Raw genomic sequence first — 23,305 nt, 5'->3', positions numbered from 1 at the left:
AAAAAACGTCAAGATTATAGGAAGGCTGGTATTTTTTTCCAGAAAAGGTGGCAACCCAATTTACACCTGAAACTCTACTGTGCTTTCTGAGTAAAGCTGGCCAAACGTCGCCAAACGAGCGGATCTCTCCCCGATATGCCCACCTAGGGCCCAACGATCGGATCCTAACGAATGGGAACAGGCGGTCGGATCGCAGGACCGCATCAACGAACAGATGCGGCCGCGATCCGACGGGATTTTTAGTTCCATCCGATCAAGATCTGGCCGACTTTCGGACAGATCTCGATCGGGGAAGCCCCTCGGGGGGCCCCATACTCGGGCCAATAAGCTGCCGACTCGGTCTGTGAAGTGAAGGAGACAGACTCTAGCAGGGGCTGCTGTAAGATGCCATAGAAAGTCACAATTTATTAGGCTGGTGGGAGGCTGTTTGGGTCTTTGTGTACTGGTAATGCCTGAGCCTATTTTGACTCCCAGTCCAGACCTAGGGGCAAATTCACTAAGCGCCGAACGCTAGCGTTACTTCGCTAGCGTTTGTCATTTTCGTTACTGCGCAAATTCACTAACGAACGCTGGTGTAGTTTCGCTAGTGTTACTTCGCACCCTTACGCCTGGCGAAGTTTCGCTAGCGACGTAACTACGCAAATTCACTAACGCGCGCAGTGTACTGAACGCTACCTTTTACGCTAGACTTCCTTCGCCACCTCAGACCTGGCGAAGCGCAATAGAGTAGATAGGGATTGTTTCAAAAAAAATCAAAATTTTTTCTAAGTCCCAAAAAACGCTGGCGTGTTTTCTACATTATGGGTGATAGGCTGAAAAAGATCGAAAATTTTTTTGGGGCTCCCCTCCTTCCCCCCTACATTTCCTGACTCATGGCAACTTACCTATACAGTGGGCACATGTGTAGGGCAAAATAAAATTTTTATTTGATGATTTGAAGGTTTTCTAGGCATTTGTAGTGCTGATACGTATTCTTCCATTGAAATTTGGCGCCGTATGCAAATTAGCCTTCGCTAGCGTAACTTCGCTTTACTTAGAGAAACAACGCTAGCGCAACCTTACCATACCCCTGAGCGCAACTCCGGATTTTAGTGAATTTGCGAAGCGCTGGCGAAACTACGCCTGGCGAAGTGTGGCGAAGTTACGCCTGGTGCAACTACAAATCTTAGTGAATTTGCCCCCTAGACTCTAGTGGTACTTCGCTCCCTAATGCCAGACGAATTTGCGCTCTGGCGAATGTACGTAACTAGGTAAATTCACTAAGATGCGGATTTTACTGAACGTTACCTCTTGCGCTAGAATTCCCTTCGCCACCTCAGACCAGGCGAAGTGCAATAGAGGAGTTCCTCAAAAAATAGTTGAACATTTTTCTAAGTCCCAAAAAAACACAAGAAGTCCATCGAGTTCAACCTCTTTTTTTCTTTTTATTAACTACCTATCTGCCAGTTGATCCAGAGGAAGGCAAAAAAAAACCATCTGAAGCCTCTCCAATTTGCCTCAGAGGGGGAAAAATTTCTTCCTGACTCCAAAATGGCAATCGGACCAGTCCCTGGATCAACTTGTACTATGAGCTATCTCCCATAACCCTGTATTCCTTCACTTGCCAAAAAGCCATCCAACCCCTTCTTAAAGCTATCTAATGTATCAGCCTGTACAACTGATTCAGGGAGAGAATTCCACATCTTCACTCCTCTCACTGTAAAAAACCCTTCCAAATATTTAGGCGGAACCTCTTTTCTTCTAATCAGAATGGGTGACCTCGTGTCAGCTGGAAAGACCTACTGGTAAATAAAGCATTAGAGAGATTATTATATGATCCCCTTATATATTTATACATAGTTATATCACCCCTTAAGCGCCTCTTCTCCAGTGTGAACATCCCCAATTTGGCTAGTCTTTCCTCATAGCTAAGATTTCCCATACCTTTTACCAGCTTAGTTGCCCTTCTCTGTACCCTCTCTAATACAATAATGTCCTGTACCCTCTCTAATAAGTGTTGCGCTGTGAGCGAAGCCGTCGCTGGCGAATTTTCAGAGGTTAGTAAATTTGCCCCATAAAGTTTCAAGTGACCCAAACTGTAATGAGCCAACTCCCCCAGGATCCCTAGCAGCGTGTGACGCCACTTAAATGCGCGTCTAACGCTTTATTCAGAATAGCGCCGCCTGCGTCACAATAACGAGCTCGACTACAAGTAAAGATTATGGCAAAATATAGTCTCCAGCCAAGAAGAGCACACCCATCATAATTCTATTTCCTCTATGAGCTCAGCGGCGAGGTATTCTCTCCTGACACTGTTTTGGCCAAACAACAACCTTCCCCCTTTTCCTCCCAATCTTATCAGCCCTAGCCAATCAGACTCTGTCCTTGCTCGCCGCTCTGTTCTTCGCCGGGTTGTCATGGTAACAGACCGACGGGGCGGTACTAAAAATTCAAACTTGGGCGCGAGGCGTTGAGAGGAAGCGGTTGTGAAGAGAAAAGTGAGCGGAAGCTGGAGGGAGACTCGGCGCTGTAGGGATCCGGCTGCGTGTCACTAAGAGTGCCGGCCACAAAAGAAAAGTACGTATGTTTTTGGGGAGTTTGATTGCGGGTGCACAGTCAGGTTAATCGGTTATAGCCTCAGAGGCTTGTATGTCCAACAGTGACGCCCTGGATAATGATAGTCTGGTGCATGTTTTTCTGTCTCTATTACAGGGGAACCTGGGGGTGTGGGGCATCCAAGGGAAATATCTGTCAATGGGGAATGTCTTAAAACTCCCTGCATCCTCCTTGCATGCTGCTGGGAGTTGCAGATGAATAGCTCCAGGGGGTTGCAGCAAGTACATCCCTAATTCATACAAACCCAACCCAACAGCCCCAACTTTTCTGCACTGCCCGTCTCCCATTATAACAGAGAAAAAGGAAATCTATTTTTTTTTTAAAAAACTTCAATGAAAGATTCTATGGAAGGTGGCCTTTCTGTTATTCAGAGCTTTCTGTATTACAGGTTTCTCTATAAGGGATTCTCTAGCTTTATCTGCGTCACTGTTTGCAAACTGGTAGATAAATATGAAACAGGATCTGGGGGGGGGGAAAGCAATAGATTTCAAATAAAACCAGTCATGGTTCTTTTAGAAGAGTCTTGATATGTTAATCTGAAAATCCACAACTGCTCCTTCTACAGCTGCTGGTGTGTTTAGTTCCCACTGAAGTCTGCTTCTTCCTCTGCAAACTGCTGTCACTCAGAACCTACTCATAGATTTGCCAGTGGACTGTGGGTGGAATTCAGCAGCAGTGTGAGCATGGAATCTGATTTGTCCATTTAAAACACGCTGCATGGTTTCGCTTGACGCGTTTCGGGCACAGCTGCCCTTAATCATAAGCACAAAACTGTGAAACGCGTCAAGCAAAACCATGCAGCGTGTGTTTTAAATGGACAAATAAAGATTCGGTTTTTAACAGATGGCCCGCTGTGTGGATCCTCACTTTTTTCTCCGTTCCCTTGTTGGAAGGTAGGGCCCCAGGCTTATTGGCAGGTAGGGCCCCAGGCTTATTGGCAGGTAGGGCCCCAGCCTTATTGGCAGGTAGGGCCCAGGCTTATTGCCAGCTGGTGCACCCACTGTACCTCCGCTATATTTGATGGGACCTTAGATTGTAAGCGCCACTGAAACAGGGGCTGCTATGAATGCTTGAAAAACTGTAGCATGCTGCAAAAATGTGTTGGTGTTATATAAATATCTAGCTACTACTTGGGGTTGAGGGTACAGTGTAAAGGTCAATTAGTGTGAAATTTGGAGTGAATGTCCATTGACTTTCCTAGGTACTCTGGAAGATTATAGTGCAATTTGTGATTCCGGTATGGGACTGGTTATCCAGAATGTTCTGGACCTTGGGTCTTCCAGATAAGGGATCTTTCTGTAATATGGATCTCCTTGCATTAAGTCTACTTAAAAATCATTTAAAAATTAAATTAACCCAGTAGGATTTATTTTTTCTCTCTAATAGGGATTAATTATATCTTTGTTAGGATAAAGTACAAGGTACTGTTTTATTATTACAGGTATGGGGCCTGTAATGCTTGGGACCTGAGTCTTTCCGTAATTTGGATCTTAATACCTTAAGTCTACTAGAAAATCACAAATGCTTTATATAAGCCCAATGGACTGGTTCTGTTGTTAATAAGGATTAATATTTTGGTTTGGATCAAGTACAAGGTTATTATTACAGAGAAAAAGCAAATCGGTTTTAATTTGGATTATTTGGATAAAATAGAGTCTACGGGACAGGAGCTTTCTGTAATTGAGCTTTCTGGATAACGGGTTTCCGGATAATTGATCCCTAGGGATGGGCGAATTTTTTCGCCGCAGAAATGACGGCCATAGACTTGTATGGCGGCATGCATCAAATAAAATTTGCCTTGCGACAAAAATTTTTTTTTAACGAAACGGGTCAAAGTCACCCATCACTTTTGATCCCATACCTGTATAGAAAAATAGGAAATCATTTTTAAAAATGTGAATTATTTCATTATAATGGAGTCTACAGGAGATGGGCTTCTGGAGGTTTCTGGATAGCGGGTTTCTGGATTACGGATCCTATACCTGTATAGGCTTATTTACTCTCCTATATATTTTTGGAGCTATGGGTGAATGGTTGGAAATCAGGATTTCATATATTTGTACCTTGTTATGAGCTACTCAGGGAAGCCTTGGTTAAACGTTTGACCTCCTAGGGGGCGTGAACAAAAAATAAAACCATAATAGATATATAAATGCTTTGCCTGTACATTGACCTGCTCCGCAATACAGCATATTCTGCTCTTTGTACCAATCAGAACTAGGTAAAAGACCTGCAATTTGATTTGACATGCTCCAAACAATAGTTTTTATTTTTAGCTGTAGAAGAGTGGTATTATACGTATGTGATCTGTTGTCTGGAAACTTTGTTATCCAGAAAGCTCCAAAATATGGCAAAATCATCTCCCATAGAGTCCATTTAAAGGGAATGTCAACCTGAATTTTTTTTTTGCCTAATAAAACATAATTCTAAGCAACTTTGCGATATATATTCATTACACATATTGAAAGCAGTTTTTGTCCCTTTATATTCTCTGCTCTAATGGCTCAGACTGTTGGTAAAATGAAAGACAAGGGAAATAAGACTTTTGCAACATTGTTTAAAAGTAACAACCAACTATTAAAGGGTTGGTTCACCTTTAAGGTAACTTTTATTATGTTATAGAACGGCCAATTCTAAGCAACTTTTTAATTGGTTTTCATTATGTTTTTTTTTTATAGTTATTTGCCTTTTTCTTTGCAACTTTCAAATGGGCTTCGCGGACTCCCTTCTAAAAACAAATGCTGTAAAGGCTACAAATGTATTGTTATTGTTACTTTTTATTACTGATCCTTCTATTCAGGCCTCTCCTATTCATATTTGTCTCTTATTCAAATCAATTTATAGTTGCTAGGGTTATGAGGACCATAGTTACCACATTGGTTAATGCAAATTGAAGATCTGCTGAATAAAAAGCTAAATAACTCAAACATTTAATAATGAAAACAAATTGCAGATTGTCTCAGAATATTTGTCTCTACATCATACTAAAAGTTATCTCAAAGGTGAACAACCCCTTTAAGCAAATGCTGCTTTCAATAGCAATTGTTTATACAAATAACTTTAAAAACAGTGAGAATTTTTAATAGATGTTTATTGGAAAGTTGCTTAGACTAAGGCTTTCTTTTATATGCTTTCTATGTTTCCCTTTTCTCTGAAATAAAAAGATTACCGTGTAATTAAGCTGAATGAATCCATATTAGGGATGCACCGAATCCACGATTCGGTTCAGGGTTCTGCCAGGATTCAGGTGAATCCTTCTGCCTGGCCAAACCGAATACTAATTTGTATGCGCAAGTTAGGGCCGGGGAGGGAAATCGCGTGACTTTTTGTCACAAAACCAGGAAGCAAAAAATGTTTTACCCTTCCCACCCCTAATGTGCATATGCAAATTAGTATTCAGTTCGGTATTCAGCCAAATCTTTCGCAAAGGATTCAGGGGTTCGGCCGAATCCAAAATAGTGGATTCGGTGCATCCCTAATCCATATTGGTGGCAAAACAATTGGTTTTATTTATTGTTTAAATTTTTTTTTATAGCACATTTAAGTTATGGATGTCCACAGAGATCAACTAGTACAATATAAGATTCTGCACCAGCTATATATATATCACACCAAGTAAGCTGTACACCATGGGTAGGAGACCTAACCCCTCCTGCTAGAGTCCAGTACAGGTCCAGTCAGAAGGTCCCATGCCCAACACATCCCTCTACCAGAGCCCCTACCCAACCCGGACCCTACACAGTTCTCTTCTGATCCGCGATTGCAAAACCTGAAGTGATGTCGGCTCTGATTCTGCAGCAAAGGGATGAAAGAAATGGCTACTGCACTAGGGAGGACCAAGTCCTGCATCTCAGCTGGCTACCGAGGTGGGTTACCCACGGACTACCCGCATGGTCACGGAAGCAGGATTTTTTTGAACAAAACCCGACTGCTTTGCAGGTGTTCTGCGGGTACCCCGACCCTGCCCCAGATGTAAAAACTCCCCAGCCACCTTCTATCACTTGATATGGTTCTGTCCTATTATAACCAGGTACTGGAATAAGATTCTTAAGGTGCTGATTGACAACCTGGACTTTCCCTCTGTTCACTTCTCGAATCGGTGTCTCTTGGGAATCCTAGACATTCGCATATGGGACAAATACTCTAGAGGCGGATTTCAATCTTTATTTTTCTATTCAAGGAAACCTATTCCCATGCACTGGATGGGCCACCCAACCTCAGTCGCAACTTGGCGACAACTTGTCAATAGAACAATTGCCCTAATCAAACTCGTATCAGAAGTAAGAGGAAAACTGTCAAAATATAAAAGGGCTTGGACTCTGTTTGGATGTGTGACTGGAATAAAAAGCTCACTCTACCCTCAATTTAGCCATTAGGATGCTTGATTTGTCTAGCCTTTTCCACTGATAATATGAATCCTCTTGGACCACCTGCTGTAAACAAGATTTTTTGTTCAGTTATTTTGCAATTCACAGTACAGGCATGGGACCTATTATCCAGAATTCTTGGAACTTGGGGCTTTCCAGATCGGATCTTTCCCTAATTTGGATCTTCATACATTAAGTCTTCTAGAAAATCATTTTAACATTAAATAAACCCAATAGGCTGGTTTTGCTTCCAATAAGGATTAATTATATCTTAGTTGGGATCAAGTACAATCTACTGTTTTATTATTAAAGAGAAAAAGGAAATCATTTTTAAATATTGGATAAAATGGAAACTATGGGAGACATATTGTACATATTGTTTTCTTTTAAATAACAGCGTGTTTGCTCATGGTTTTGCATATTACTTTTTTGTAAGATCTACGGTGTTTATGTGACAAAGCAACAGCTTTGTACACCTTTGGATTTTTTTTCCAGTTTGTGTATAATTGGCCGTCTATTTATTTTACCTTTTGTTTGGTTATGTGCTCTGCATAACTCTATAGTTGAGCTTTTCTTTCACACACACATAAATGTAAAGCAAATTCTATTAAAATATATCTACGTGTATAGGTAGCAAGGCAAGTGTGCTCTAAGGTGTGATTTATTTATTTTAATTTCTTTATTTTTAATTTCTTTACTAACTGACAATCCTTTGCAGGAAGATGGCGACAAACCTGATGAACCTACGCAATCTCTTTGAGCAATTAATGAGACAAGTGGATGGACTGAATGAGGGTATCGAGCCACGTAAGTATTCATCCAAGATTTAGAGCATTGTTCTCTCACCATGTAACTTTCATGTCTTTATGCAACTTTCCTAGTCCTTTCCAGTGACATGGTGGGAGGACTCGTGTTACCTCATCACTTTGAATGGGGTTGCTCACCTTTGAGTTAACTTTCAGTATGCTATAGAGTCACATTCTGAGACATTTTGCAATTCTTTTTTTATTATTTGTGTTTTTTGTTTTGAAGCTTTTTATTTAACAACTCTCCATATTGCAATTTGGATGCTAATGTGCAAAATAACCTAGCATCAATGCATTGATTTGAATAAGAGGCTGGAATATGAATGAGAGGCCTGAATAGAAAGATGAGTAATAAAAAGTAGCAACAACTATACAATTGCAAACTTTACTAATTTGAAGAAGAGACTGGAATATGAATAGGAGAGGTTCTGAATAGAAAGATTAGTAAAAAAAAAAAAGTAGCACTAACAATACATTTGTAGCCTTAAAGAGCATTTGTTTTTAGATGGGGCCAGTGACCCCCCCCCCATTTGAAAGTTTGAAAGAGAAAAACGGCAAATAATTTAAAAAGTATATAAAGAAATACCAATTGAAAAGTTGCTTAGAATTGGCCATTCTATAACATACTAAAAGTTAATTGAAAGGTGGACTACCCTTTTAACATTTTAACACCAAAACATTTTCGCCCTTTCACGGGTAATGTCTTTGACATGGTATTATCAGCCAAGTCATAAGAGATATAAAAAATGTAAGTGTTTTGAAGTAATGAAAATATCATGTAGTGTTGCCCTGCACTGGTAAATATGATGTGTTTGCTTCAGAAACTCTACTATAGTTCATATTAACAAGCTGCTGTGGAGCAATGGGGGAAATTGAAAAAGGCTATATGGCACAGGTTAACTAATGGATAAAAGATAACACCATTAGTTAGGCAGAGCTTATCTGCTATCTGCTGTGTAATTTGAGCTTTTTCTCCTTTGAATGGCTTCCCCCATTGCTACACAGCAGCTTATTTATATAAACAATAGTAGTGTTTCTGAAGCAAACACAGCAGTTTTACTAGTGCAGGGCAACACTGTATTATATTTTCATTACTTTAAAACACTTTAATTTTTTGACGTTACTGTTCCTTTAAAGAGTTAACTTATACACCACATAGCTGAATTTGCAGGTGTTTGCTACTGACAAGCTATGTGATTTCTGTCTTGGGAACCAGGGCAGTGTTTTAATGGTGAAAATCTGTTAAATATTTGGAGGGGGAATCGACAATACACTTCACAAATTTTTGTACCTGCAGGGAAAAAAACTTAAGGTGCTATTATTGTGGAAAGATCTGTTGTTCGGTGGGGCAGCTTTATTCAAGAAGATAAGTAGGGGGCAAATAATGCCTCTAAAGGACTACAGAATCAATATAAAATAGTATATAAAAATAGAATATTTATTACCAAGAAATATTTTATTTGTAGCTGTTCAACACATTTTAATGCAAATAAAATGTTACTCTTTAAAGGAGAACCCCATCTTCCAAACCAAAATTTGATAAAAGAGGCCCACATAACACAGAATCCCCTAATATATCCATCACAGTTACCTGTTTCTCCAAAAACTATGAATAAATGCCATTTTCTATGCTGAAATCCAGCTGTTTTAACAGTTCTTCTGTTTCTGCATCATTTGAAATCCTGGCAGGGAAGGAAGGACTAAACACTGATGTTACAAATTGTAACAACTTCTCCACAGCTTACAGACAACATGCAGGAACTACATAACCCACAATGCATTGCACTGTGATGTTCCTTTCCTTATTGAAATCACGTGTGCAGGGAATTGTGGGGTTTGGAGGATGCAGGCTGAGGACAGATGGCTGCTGATACAAAGTAACAGTAGTCAGACAGATCAGCAGTAGAGCAGGGGGCTAGGCTTAGGGAACTGTCAGAAACCATTAATAATCATGAAAAGTCTGCATATTTTTTAATTGATGTATATTGCAAAGTTGCTTGAAATTGTTTACTTTTCAAAAAGCTTAAGTTTTGTTTTTGTGGATTTCCCTTTTAATGTTACTAGTCCTATAAAACCATGTAAAATGCTGCATGTATTAAGTTCTTACATTCACTTGATATATGGTTATATAGAGAGATATATATGTATAGATAGATAGATATATAGATATAGATATATTTTGTTTTGTGTTTTAACATGCTGCTAATGGTTTTTTTTAATTGTCCCGACACATTCAAGTGGTGAATTTTTAAGTCGAAAATTCTGGAAACTACGAGCAACTGGATAAAATCCATAGATTTAACTGATCTTTGGTCCCGATCTTCAGTAGCACTCCATGGCTAACTTCCTGTACAATATTTTTTTATCATAAATGTCATACAGGTAAATATCGGAAACCCGTTATCCAGAAAGCTCAGAATTACGGAAAGGCTGTCTCCCATAGACTATATATAATATAAATAACCAACATTTTAAAAAATGATTTCCCTTTTCTCTGTAATAATAAAACAGTAGCTTGTACTTGATCCCAACTAAGATATAATTAACCCTTATTGGCAGCAGAACCAATTTATTCTGTTTATTTAATGTTTACATGATTTTCTAGTAGACTTAAGGCATGAAGATCCAAACTACGGATAGATCCGTTATCTGGAAAACACCAGGTCCCGAGCATTCTGGATAACAGGTCCCATACCTGTACTATAGCTTTCTGGAAAGTTTCCAAAAAAGAATTCTAAACGTAATCTATATTCCATTGCTGTCTAGCTTATGTGTTAGACATCCTATAATTGGAAATGCCAGCACACTAAAATCAAACCTTTCTTCCTGGAGAGCAATTGATTGTTTAGAACTTTACAAGCACTCTCGTTTGACTGCGTAGACTTAGGCACAGTTCATGTGTGGTTTTGTTTATCAATGGAGTTGTCATTCTCTTTCTAAATGATCTGAATCTTTTCTTTCTCCCTATTCCTTAGAGTTTATTCAGCTAGCTAAGACTTTTGAAGCCTTTCGAAGGAAATGGCAAAAATCTGAGCAAGAACTGATGAAAAATAAAGAAATGCTCATGAAGACTGAAACCGAGCGCAGTGCGCTGGAAGTTAAGCTAAAGCATGCACGCAATCAGGTGGATGTAGAGATAAAGAGAAGGCAGCGTGCAGAGGCTGAATGTGAAAAACTGGTAAGATTGGGGGGCATTTGTGATGAAAATGTTGGAGTTGCGGGGCCATGAATCTATGCTAATAACGCCTGTGTTGTCTTGTGTTAGGAACGGCAGATACAGCTCATACGTGAACTGCTTATGTGTGATCCATCCTGCAGCATTCAGCTCAGTGAACAGCAAAGAAGTGCTTTAGCTTTTCTTAACAACAGGACTCAAATGTCTGCTGATGGCAATGGCACTAGGAGGTAAGAAACTAAAGTCCTGTAACTGTCCTGCGGACTAATGTATGCATAAATGTTTTAATGTCTAGAAGAATATTGCAACAATGGTGTGTGTTAAAATGTATGTTTAGCCGCTGATTGCATACTGTTTATTTGCTTCAGTTGTCTAGCAATATTACTTTTAGGGATGCACCGAATCCAGGATTCGGTTCGGGATTCGGCCTTTTTCAGCAGGATTCAGCCGAATCCAAATCCTAATTTGCATATGCAAATTAGTGGCGGCGAGTAAAATCACATGACTTTTTGTCACAAAACAAGGAAGTAAAAAATGTTTTCCCCTTCCCATCCCTAATTTGCATATGCAAATTTGGATTCAGTTCGGTATTCGGCCGAATCTTTCGAGAAGGCTTCGGCCAAATCCAAAATAGTGGATTCGGTGCATCCCTAATTACTTTGTTTTAAATATTGAGTGTTATTTTTTTAAAATCACAGTTGCAGTGACAGCAAGCTGCTATTTCCCCCTTCCCCTTTCAACTGTAGAAAATGCAAACTTTGTTGCCCATTTGATCAAATTCGCCCAGCAGTCAAAAACATAGGACCTGCTTTGTTGGCATTTAAAGGAAAACTACACCCCCCAAACAATGTAGGTCTCTATAAAAAGATATTGCATAAAACAGCTCGTATGTAAAAACCTGATTCATGTAAATCATTTTCAAAATATACTTTTCTAGTGGTATGTGCCATTGGGTAATCCATAAATAGAAAATTGCCATTTTAAAAAATAAGGGCCGTCCCCTGGGATTGTATGTTTCACTGTGCAGAGAAACATGCCAAACAAACTATACTTGTTAGGTCACATGATCCAATTATCAGACACAGTTGTGTCTTTTGCTTCAACATTTCTTCCTGTTACAGTTAGAGCTGCAGTATTTCTGGTCAGGTGATCTCTGAGACAGCACACAGACCATCACAACATGGGGGTTCAAGGCAAGAGATGTAAAAGGGCAAGATTTACTTAAATATATACCAGTTTGATAAGATACTTTAATATGCCACTTAATATAATATAAACTATCTGTTGCTTAAGTATTCATTTTGGGGGGGATAGTTTTCCTTTAAAGTGACACTAAATGCCAAACTCTCCAGCTGTCTGGGTGCATGTGATTGTTTTGACAGACACTAGGGTGATCCGGAGCTAATGGAACAATACTCTTGTCAGTGAAACATGTGGATTAGAGCTCTGTCAAAGGTTCTCTAATACAAATAAACACACATAATGTAACAAGATTCACATGTTACACACAGTGCAGGAGTAGTATTTGCCTTTTATCAAAATAATTTTGCTACTGAGGTTAGTTAAGGGCCAGATTATAAATGTGCAAAATGTCAGTGCCTTATGTTGCATTTAGCAATGCATGAACTAATTCCAGCCTTCTCCCCCCCCCCCCCCACATTTGTTTAGGCTCTCAAAGATAGATGAATCTGCTTCCATTCTCTCCGACATCAGCTTCGACAAGACTGAAGACTCTTTGGTAATAAGTCAGCTTGTTTTAAAGGGGTGGTTCATCCTTTAAGTTAACTTTTTTTTTTTTTTAGTATGTAGCCAATTCTAAGCAACTTTTCAATTGGTGTTCATTATTCATTTTTTGTGTTTTGTATTTGCCTTATTCTTCTGATTCTTTCCAGCTTTCAAATGGGGGTCATCTAAAAAGCAAAAGCTCTCCGGCTACACATTTATTATTATTGCTACTTTTTCTTACTCCTTTTTCTATTTAGGCCTCTCATATTCATATTCATGTTCATGCTCTCATTCAAATCAATGCATTGTTGCTAGGGTAAATTGGAAATTAGCAACCAGATCGCTGCAATTGCAAACTGGAGAGCTGCTGAATAAAAAGCTGAATAACTCCCAAACCATAAATATTGAAAAAAAATGAAAACCAACTGCAAATTGTCTCAGAATATCACTCTCTACATCACACTAAAAGTTAACTCAGAGGTGAACAACCCGTTTAAGGCATTCTCACTTCATTTTGTGTTCTGTATGATAGTGGTAACATCAAGTAAAAGCCTTTTGGGGTTAGGGCTTGCAGATGGGAGTATATCTAACTTTAAATTTTCTGCCCTTGTTTTAATTCTCTCCATGAGGCGATTAACATGAGGATGATAACGTTTCTTTGTAAAATGGGACTATTTTTACAGTAGTTCCCTAAATGGAATCTAGTTAAACTGCAAAGATCTGCTCCACCTAGTCTCTGCTAAATAAACCTGTCTGAAAGGCATTGTTAAAGATGGGGTCTGCAATATCGATTATTTTATTGGTTTTGTTTTTATTTATTTTTTTAAAGCCATGGAGCCAGGAAACGCTTACTTATGTTTTCACGTTGCCCATTTCTATTCACCATGTATCCTATTGGTAGGGATGCACCGAATCCCGGATTCGGCCTTTTTCAGCAGGATCCGGATTAATCCTTCTGCCTGGCCGAACCGAATCCTAATTTGCATATGCAAATTAGGGGCGGAGAGGGAAAGCGCGTGACTTTTTGTCACAAAACAAGGAAGTTAAAAATGTTTACCCTTCCCATCCCTAATTTGCATATGCAAATTAGGATTCGGTTCGGTATTGATGAATATGCTTCGGCCGAATCCAAAATAGTGGATTTCGGTGCATCCCTACCTATTGGAGTGCCAGTATTAGGAATTTGTGGCTGTAAACTGCTTACACAGATTACGTTTATATCACCTCCTAGATTGTATTACGCCTATTGGCAGATCTTTAGATCATAAATTTTTGTCTATACAGACCCCAGTCTAGGATTCTGTGTAGAGTCACACTGGGGCAGATTTATCAAAATGTGAGATTAGAACTCTCCACAGAAAAACTCACCCATGTTCTATTTATCAATGGAGTTCACCATTTGATAAACATGATTTTAAAATCCCAAAGGAATGAATAGAAAGTGAGTGAATTTTATTGTGGTGAGTTGTAAATTCACACTTTGATAAATCTGCCCTATACAGTTGTGTTCTTTCTGTTCTGCCCATTTGCCAGGAAATAAGGCTTCTATAAGATAAAGGACGATTGTAGAGATGTGGTCTTTTGAATGTTATATTATTTACAGTTTTTTTTTGGTCTAAAATTAATTGTGCATTAAATCAACAGGATTGGGATTCTTCTCTTGTACGAAATGTAAAGCTGAAGAAACGAGAGAAACGGGTGCGTTCCTTTTCAATTGCTAAGACTGATTTAATTGTCTTGTGTATGCCTACATTTACCTTTGTGCACTTTTCTAGCGTTCCTCCAGGCAGCATACTGAAGGACCACCAGTTCCAAGCAAGCGAAACCGTTCTGTAGGAATTGCACTGGACCAGGTAGTGATGTATTTAATATTGCACTACTGCCATAAATGTTTTGTGATTGGCGTTGGTTGATAAACTGCTTAGTGCTTTTTTGCAGACCACGGTAGTTTTATCTGTGGGCCTGATGCAGCTTGCAGGCCTCCATTTGGATAACCCTGATTTAGAGCTAGTTGGCTTTGTACTAGGGATGCACCGAATACACTAATTTGGATTTGGCCTATTCTTCCGCAAAAGATTCTGACGAATTCTGAATCCTAATTTGCATATTTTACTTGTTTTGTGACAAAGTCACGAAATTGCCCTCCCCGCCCCTAATTCGCATATTGGGTTCGGCCGGGCATCATAAACATTGCAGCATACCTCCCAACTGTTTTTTGCGGGACAGTCCTGATTGTTATTGAAATATCCCGACTTTCTCTTTGATCTCCTGCACTGAACAGCCAGAAAAAGATACAATGTTTCTAACTTAATTGGCTTTTGGCAGAGAGCCCAGAACACCCAGAAGTGCACTTCAGTACTTTTGTAATAATTTAAGAGAAGCGAGTCTCTTGTGGAACCTGAAGGGCAATTCACCTTCATTAGCAAAATTGTAATAACATAAAAAAACACAGAAATGTGTTCAAACTTTCATAACCTGCCTAGTTTTGTAAAATGAACGTGGTAATTAGGGGGTGTGGTCAAATGTTCACCACACTACGTGCGCCAAATCTTTTGTCTCTCTATTTCCAAAATGTTGGGAGGTATGGATTATGAAATACTCAAAGAATGAGTGTGTCAGTGCTGGATCACATTTTGAAATAAGATTGTCTATATTTTCAGGCCAATGAATCCATTATCGCAAAAACAACGCTTACTGTCCCAAACGATGGAGGGCCTATTGATGTTGTTTCATCAATTGAGACTGTACCATACTATAACACTCGAAGCCGTAGGACTGGTGAGTCTATTTTGTGTGTTTCGCAAAAAGCATAACATTCACCTACTGGAACATACTTGGCGCATGTATTTCCTTATCTCTGCTTCACTGTTGGCTTTTCAGGAACACTTCAGCCCTGGAATAGTGATTCCAGTTTAGTGAGCCGGCATCTTGATGATAAAGGTGAAACGGACAGTTTCAGAACTCCACAGAATGGAGGCATGCGTCTACATGAATTTGTATCCAAAACGGTAAGCCTGTGTTTAAAGAAGCAAAAAATGGACAGAAGTGCTCACTCACAATTACGTAACATAAATTTTCCATTTTCCTTCCTTCCAGGTGATTAAACCGGAGTCATGTGTTCCGTGCGGTAAAAGAATAAAGTTTGGAAAAATGTCATTAAAGTGCCGCGATTGTCGTGTTGTAGCTCATCCAGAGTGTCGTGAACGATGTCCCCTACCCTGTATTCCTACAGTGGGTGGCACCCCTGTCCGTATTGGAGAGGTATGAGAGCATATTTTTCCTACACAAATATTGAATAGCAAATGGATAGGAGGTCTCTGTATTTTTTTGGAAATCAAATTTAAGTATGTCTTTCTCTGAGGTAGAAACATTCCGCTGTGATGCTGTTAGATGACCATGCATCTACACATTTGATGCCGTGTTTACAAAAACCACTCTCAATTACTACAGCCACACGCAGTACGTTGACACTGTAGCTATAACCATTTAGAAATTTAGATTTCATTACATTTTCATTAGGAAGCTATATACTGATTTAAGTGATACTAAGAAACAAATTTTTAGATGGAAAAAAAACTTAAATTTTTCAAGATTTATTATGCTCCAAAGCTGCTAAAACCTGTCAGTCATGTAATAGCCAATGATAGATGTTCAATATTACAATTGGAAGATGTTTTTTGCCCTCATGATGTTTGAGGGCTTCCGGCTGTTTGGTGGTGGTTTTCCCGAAAAAACTCGAGTTTCTCGCCGATGATTCACACAATTTTGTCAAGACTTTTCCTGAAAAAAACGAGCATGCACTGTGGAGACAGCCGGTGAAGTTAAAATTGAAGTTTATTCCATAATACTAAAATTCTAACACGTTTCGTACAAAGAAACCGTTACAAGAATTTAAACACGTTAAAAGGATATGACTTTAGGATTCTTAGGGTTTAACCACATGCTACCAGTTTAATAGCAATTTACTTTATATGGAACTTAAGCTACAATGGAAATTGTTAATGCAGGGGGAACTGGGATCAATTTAGATTTAGAACTCGCAACATTGTCTCTGATGTACAAAACAGTATAACATATATAAGTATACAAAATTACAAAAAGTAAATATGTTACACATTGAATTACATTTCCAAACAAAAGATAGTAAGTAAAATATGCACTAAGTGCTAACGTACAAGTTTAGTTCATCAGTGTAATATATATATATATATATATATATATATATATATATATATATAATTTATTGTAACTTATTCATGAAATCGACAACTTTTCATTAGATTAAAAAAACATCCTATTATGAAGTTAATGAACTAATAAACATAATCAGACTAATTGCATAATGAATTAACATCCTAATTAATCAATAAAAAAAGAACCAAAAATGATATTTAGAAAATAGATGAATTTATGAATCTATGAATTTACAACAAAAGGGATTCTTTTCGCATGATGAGCTCTCAATATCTCATGGGCATATGGTGTCAGGAAAAATCACTATTTAAACATATATCTTAATCTTTGAATCTAATGAATCGCTATTTCTCATGTTACCTTTCTTGCCTTATGTATATTATAAAAAACCACACGTCGGGTATCTAATGTAAAGATCCAGTAAGCTTCTCTATGTAGCAATCTAGATGTCTTATCACCACCTCTTGGCGAGGGAAGTATTTTTTCTATCCCTTGGATCTATAGATATTTGCTATTCCCATCGCTACATGTTTTTATGTTTCCATGCTAAAAGAATTTTAATTGGTCAGCTTTTAATTTTTTTGGGATTAGAGCTGGTTGTGTATATTAAAATTAAGACTTTTCCTGCATGTACAATTTTTGTTTTTAATTTTGATTTTGTTTTAGTAAATTAAGCCAAATTTTGGTTGGGAGTTAAGTTTTAATAACCCCTTTAGTACTTTAGTATCTGTATGTTGGTCAGCAAATGTTTCACAAAAATGCTGTGATGAAAGCCATTTATACGCCGGATTGCGGATAAAACTGTATCTGCCTGTGCCTTTACCTGTGCTGTTAGTCTTGATGTAACAATAGTCTGCTATTCTGAAGACAAGAACCCCCAATTCTCGCAGTGCCTTGCATGCTTTTATTGATAACCCCTTCACAGTTTATAGAGTCTAGCAAAGCATATTGGAAATTGAATGCTTGGCTAGTTTTAAGATAACTACAAACTTGATTATGCCAATATGTTCTGTCTGTTTTGAATGAACCTTTAATCCCACCTTCTCTTTCAATACTCTACGTTCGTTTATAATGCATGCCTTTTTATAAGATTTTAAATTAGGGATGCACCGAATCCAGGATTCGGTTCTGCATTCGGCCTTGTACCTGGCTGAACCAAATCCTAATTTGCATATGTAAATTAAGGGCAGGTAGGGAAATCAAGTGACTTTTAATCATAAATATTTTTTTGCACTTTTTCCTTTCCTGTCACTAATTTGCATATGCAAATTAGTATTCGGCTCGGTATTCTTCCGACTCTTTCACCAAGGATTCGGTGCATCCCTATTTTAAATATATTTTTGGGAATTGAAAATTCTATTCGAAGTGAGAATATGACTTTTTGTACTAAAATCGAAAACTCTGAATCATCCTGTGCAATACAATGTTCTATATCTTTTAAGAAAATTAGATTTTTTTTGTTTCCTCCCATAGGGCACCCTTGCTGATTTTGCTCCACTGACATCCCCAATGATTCCTCCGTTAATTGTTCACTGTGTCAGTGAAATTCAGCAGAGAGGACTCCATGAGGTACCTAAAGAATTCAATCTTTAATGATGCCTTGTGATATATAAAGTAACATTTCACTAAACTGTTTTGTAACTTCTTTCAGACTGGCTTGTATCGGATTTCTGGCTGCGACCGTACAGTGAAGGAACTTAAGGAAAAGTTCCTCCGAGGAAAAAGTGTTCCTCTTCTAAGTAAGGTGGATGATATTCATGCTGTTTGTGGATTTCTTAAGGACTTTTTGAGAAATCTCAAGGAGCCGCTTCTCACATTCCAGCTAAACAGAACTTTCATGGAAGCAGCTGGTGAGTAGTTGACTTCTGTCCAAAGCAATTTTGTAAACTGATAGTACAGTTTGCTTTTATTGAACAAAATAAACCTATCTACTCATCTTCTCAGTAGAGATAGGATTGATCAGTGCCCTAATGATTTACCTCTGGTCATATTGTTAATAGGCTGGCATCCTCCCTGCTTGGTTGTATCTCTTGGATAAGGGTCTCCTGACCAGAGCACTGGTCTTAGTTACAGGCTTGATTTTTCCCCACTATTGGCTTTTAAAGGAGAAGAAAACCCTGTAGAGAAAAACCCGTATATCCCCCCCCCCTCCCTCCAGGCTAACTGCCCTCCCCCCCATTAAATGCCCCATTTAATGGGGCATTTAATCTTCCGGGTCTTCGGAGATCGGCGCATGCGCAGTTGGAGCAATTTGCCGTTTTTTGACAACTGCGCATGCACTGAGATTGCCGATCTCCCGGTAAGCTTACCGAGAACCCGGAAGATGGATGCCGTGAAGCCCACTGCAAGAATCTGCAACGAGGGGTGAGTATAAAGTATGGGGCAGTTAGCCTGGAGGGAGTGGGGGGGGGGTACAGGGTTTTTTTTCTTAACAGGGTTTCCTTCTCCTTTAAAGGAGAGCAATTGCCCAGACCAATACCAATTTTTAAAGGCACAAGACCACCATTAAAGCGATGAGTGTGGGAGCACTACAGTCACATGGAAGTTTGGCCACTCTTCCTGCACTTGTGGGCTAAATGTTCCTCTTTGAAAAGTCTGGTATGCATCCCAGCTGCATTAAGTGGGAACTAGAGAAAGCTTGAGCATTCCCCAATCAATGCTATCTCTTCATGTACAGTGATAGCCTATGATCAATACTGCACCAATCATACAGCTGTTTATCTCCTATCCAGGGCTAACTATATAAGAAATGTGTTTACTGATCATGTGGGTCCAGCCTTAAAGGAACAGTTCAGTGTAAAAATAAAAACTGTGTAAATAGGCTGTGCAAAATTAAAAAATGTTTCTCGTCTAGTTAGCCAAAAATGTAATTTATAAAGGCTGGACTGACTGAATATCTGACATAACAGAACACTGCTTCTTGTTTTTCAGCTCTCTAACTCTTGAGTTAGTCAGTGACTTGAAGGGGGGCCACATGGGACATAACTGTTCAGTGAGTTTGCAATTGATCCTCAGCATTCAGCTCAGATTCAAAAGCAACAGTTATGACCCATGTGCCCCCCCCCCCTCAAGTCTCTGGTTACTGCCTGGTAACCAATCGGTGGAAAGCAAGAGAGCTGCAAAGCAGCAGTGTTCTGGCTATTATGTCAGACATCCAGTCACTCCAGCCTTTATACATTACATTTTTGCCTAATTAACTATATTCAAAACTTTTTTTTATTTTGCACAGTCTATCTATTTACAGTTTTTATTTTTACACTGAACAATTCCTTTAAATTCTGGGTGGGGGTGGAAGGACTCATTTTATATTATTGTAACTAAGCTTCAATGTACTTTTTTTTTTTTTTTTTTTTTTTTTTTTTTTTTTATCAGAAATAAGAAATGAAGAGAGCAGCATCGCTGCTATTTACCAAGCTGTAGATGGGTTGCCAGCAGCCAACAGAGACACTCTAGCTTACTTGATGATCCATCTTCAAAGGTGAGTGAAACTGCAAATTCAGACAATTATTCTGTGGGTGAAACCTAAAAGCATCATACTGAAATGTCTCATTTTCCAGAGTGGCCCAGAGCCCAGACTGTAAGATGGATGTGAGCAATCTGGCCAGGGTATTTGGCCCAACGCTTGTTGGTCACGCAGTCTCAGATCCTGACCCCATGACAATTCTTCAAGATACAAGGCGACAACCTATGGTTCGTATTTTTAAAACGGTGATCAATGAACATTGTCTGTTTGGGAGTGTGATTTTAATACAATTTTAACATTAGGTTATTGAAAGGCTGCTGTCGTTACCCGCAGAATACTGGAATCAGTTCATGATGGTAGAAAATATTGACCCCAATCACGTTATTGAAAATGCCAATGTTTTTAACACTCCCCAGACTCCTGACGGCCGAGGTAAATATCAACTAGTTTTATCTATAAAAATCTATTAGACTATGAGGGGCATATTTATCAAATTGTGAGTTCAGATTTTAATAAATAAAAATTCAACCATGTTCTATTCATTCCTATGTGATTTTTGGAAGCATATTTAGCAAGGGGTGAGTTCTAATTTTCACCTATTGATAAGTATCCTTCTAAAAATCCCATAGGAATCAATAGAACATGGGTTGAGTTTTTATTAAAATCTGAAATCACAGTTTGACAAATCTGCCCCTTATAATTGCGTCTTGCAAAAGTGACTTATTGATATTAAAACAAATCCCAAAGTTGGGATTGTATATATAATATTAATTCTCTGTAAGGGCTCTGGCACTTTTGCCAGTTATTTATTGTCCGTGGCAAAGTAGTGGTTTCAGTATGTGGAATCGGGTATTTTGGGAGTTCAGTGTTTATGGAACTTTACATATGCCCAACTGAATTGGATTTCCAAAATAAGGTGTATATTTCACCTTTAAAATAAACTGGAACTAATTTTGTTTTAAAGATGTTAATTTTTATCTGAAGATCAAAACACATTTCTGACTGCTTAAACTTCATTGTCATACATTTAAAATATATATTAGTGGCTGCAATTAAACTACTTGTGCCAGGCATATATCATTTAATCTTAAATTGGGATGCACAAAATCCTAGCACTTACTTTCCAAGGTTCAGCTGTATCCAATACTTTAGCCATGTCACTTACATGCTGCAATTGTTTAGAATTAATGCAATACCAAATCTTTGATGATTCGTTGTTGGGCTGAAACTAAATACTAGATGTCTGCAACACTGACAAAAAGCATGAATTACATTTCTTGCAGAAGGAAAGTTAGGTTGAGGGAGCACACGCATAAACCATTTATATGTCAAATTCTAAGAAAATGTAAAAATGTGGTTTATGCAAAAGCCTTATTTAGCATCTGCTACAGTTTGGGTAAATGTTTATATTCAATATATAATCTATTACTGTATTCAGTCATTTTTTTCCCCTTTTAAATTCCAGTGAGCATTTTAGGACCCCTTACAACTCCAGAGCAACAATTCAAAAAAACTCCATCATCCAGCTCCCTTTCTCAGAGGATGAAATCCACAATTGGCAAAAACACTCCAATGTAAGTAGTCGTAATATAAGGTTAATCCGAAGTTTCCTAAACTCTGATGTACTGATGACTTTAAATCTTGCGTTTGTGTGTTTTAGGTTTGGAAGCAAAAGTAAATCAGTAAGCAGCATCCCTAGACAAGGAAACTACTTTGCCTCACCTCTGCTAAAATAAAAGGCCTGCAAGATGCAAGTTATACGCTACTTCTGGTGTCTACTAATATATACTATGCTTTTAAACACTTAATGCATTTTACTGAAGGGATATATAAAACAGTGTACTTCATAGCAAGTCTGCTGCCAGCCATTAAGAGTTTTTTTTTAGAATTGTGCATTTTTATTATTTTAGTTGGTTCTAAAATCATTGTACAAACTCATTTTAAGTTTTTAATTGTTGTCAATTGTTTTATCACAAGTTCTAAATGTTTTCCAATTATATTGGCGTGAGCAAGCAAACGATACGGTTTGACATAAATTGAGTTAATAGGGAAAAAAACCCAATACAAGCCTTTATCTCACATTGTAGGACTTTTGGGATAGTCCCCTTATCCTTCTGTAAATATTTTTACAAAAAAAAAGATGAAAAGTGCAGTTAATCCAAGATGATGTATCAAACAAAATAATTCATGTTTAGCTTTCAAGTATGTTATGCTGTGTAATACTCTGTAAATACAATACTGCTAATTTATTGTTCAGTGGTTTTTTTCAGAATCTAAGGTAGACCTATTTATCATGCTGTGCAAAACATGTAAGAGCTAGCTAACCGTTGATGTTGCCCATAGCAACCAATCGGCAATTGGATGTCAAGTCACGTGTGGTTGTGATGGAATAGCCTCCAGAGCACCCCTACCACATATATTACAATTGCCATTTGCCTTATTCGGCATCATTGTAGCAGTCATTGCCAATGTATTTGATCTCCGGCAGCCTTTATGGGGTGAAAGTTTAATATTTATCTGGCCTCTAGAATAGACTGAAATCAGCACCCATCTTTAATACACAAAAACCCAGGATTGCCTTGTGAAAGAGTAATTCCACACGTTGCTTCTGTTTCTTTTGAGACAAAATTTATATTTTATTCAGCAGGCCTTTGTACAGCACTACAGTATAGTGGCACTGCACATTTTTCATAGATGCTGGAGCTTGTGGAATAAAACTGAAACTGATGGTCATAAATGTGAAATGGAAATTCACTTTGCATACAAAAACTTCAATCTATCAGTGAGTGACACATGCCTTTTAAGATATGGTGAGGTTTATAGCCAGAATGTTGTACCTCCTTATTACTGCTGCTCATTGATTTTCTCAAATGACCCCCACTGTTGTAGTTGGTCCCTCTTGAAGGAACAGTAAAAATGAAAGTATTAAAGTAATGACTCATGTAGTGTTGCCCTGCACTGGTAAAACTGATGTGTTTGC

The 23,305-nt window shown here is 38.4% G+C and overlaps 1 protein-coding gene across 2 annotated transcripts; it reads left to right on the top strand.

The window, feature by feature from the left end:
* Positions 1-2,502: 2,502 nt before the first annotated feature.
* racgap1.S (Rac GTPase activating protein 1 S homeolog) lies at positions 2,503-23,062 on the top strand. 2 transcript variants are annotated; one of them, NM_001086182.1, is given in 17 exon segments: positions 2,503-2,556; positions 7,681-7,769; positions 10,744-10,946; positions 11,034-11,173; positions 12,612-12,681; positions 14,313-14,366; positions 14,444-14,521; positions 15,329-15,446; positions 15,549-15,676; positions 15,765-15,929; positions 18,336-18,431; positions 18,514-18,712; positions 20,235-20,340; positions 20,420-20,552; positions 20,628-20,757; positions 21,791-21,899; positions 21,986-23,062. In NM_001086182.1, coding segments are annotated over 16 exon segments (1,890 nt in total). In that variant the 5' UTR covers positions 2,503-2,556; positions 7,681-7,684; the 3' UTR covers positions 22,062-23,062.
* Positions 23,063-23,305: the final 243 nt, after the last annotated feature.

The sequence above is a fragment of the Xenopus laevis genome, chromosome 2S, assembly GCF_017654675.1.
Source record: "Xenopus laevis strain J_2021 chromosome 2S, Xenopus_laevis_v10.1, whole genome shotgun sequence".
NCBI classification, from domain to species: Eukaryota; Metazoa; Chordata; class Amphibia; order Anura; family Pipidae; genus Xenopus; species Xenopus laevis.
This window is presented reverse-complemented; position numbering and strand designations above follow the sequence as displayed.

Excerpts from the sequence above, each read along its gene's own strand:
- racgap1.S (XM_018248009.2), top strand. The coding sequence starts at position 6,373 with ATGTCGGCTCTGATTCTGCAGCAAAGGGATGAAAGAAATGGCTACTGC. Across the intron at positions 7,770-10,743 it reads GAATGAGGGTATCGAGCCAC|AGTTTATTCAGCTAGCTAAG; the intron begins GTAAGTATTCAT and ends CCTATTCCTTAG. Across the intron at positions 12,682-14,312 it reads ACAAGACTGAAGACTCTTTG|GATTGGGATTCTTCTCTTGT; the intron begins GTAATAAGTCAG and ends TTAAATCAACAG.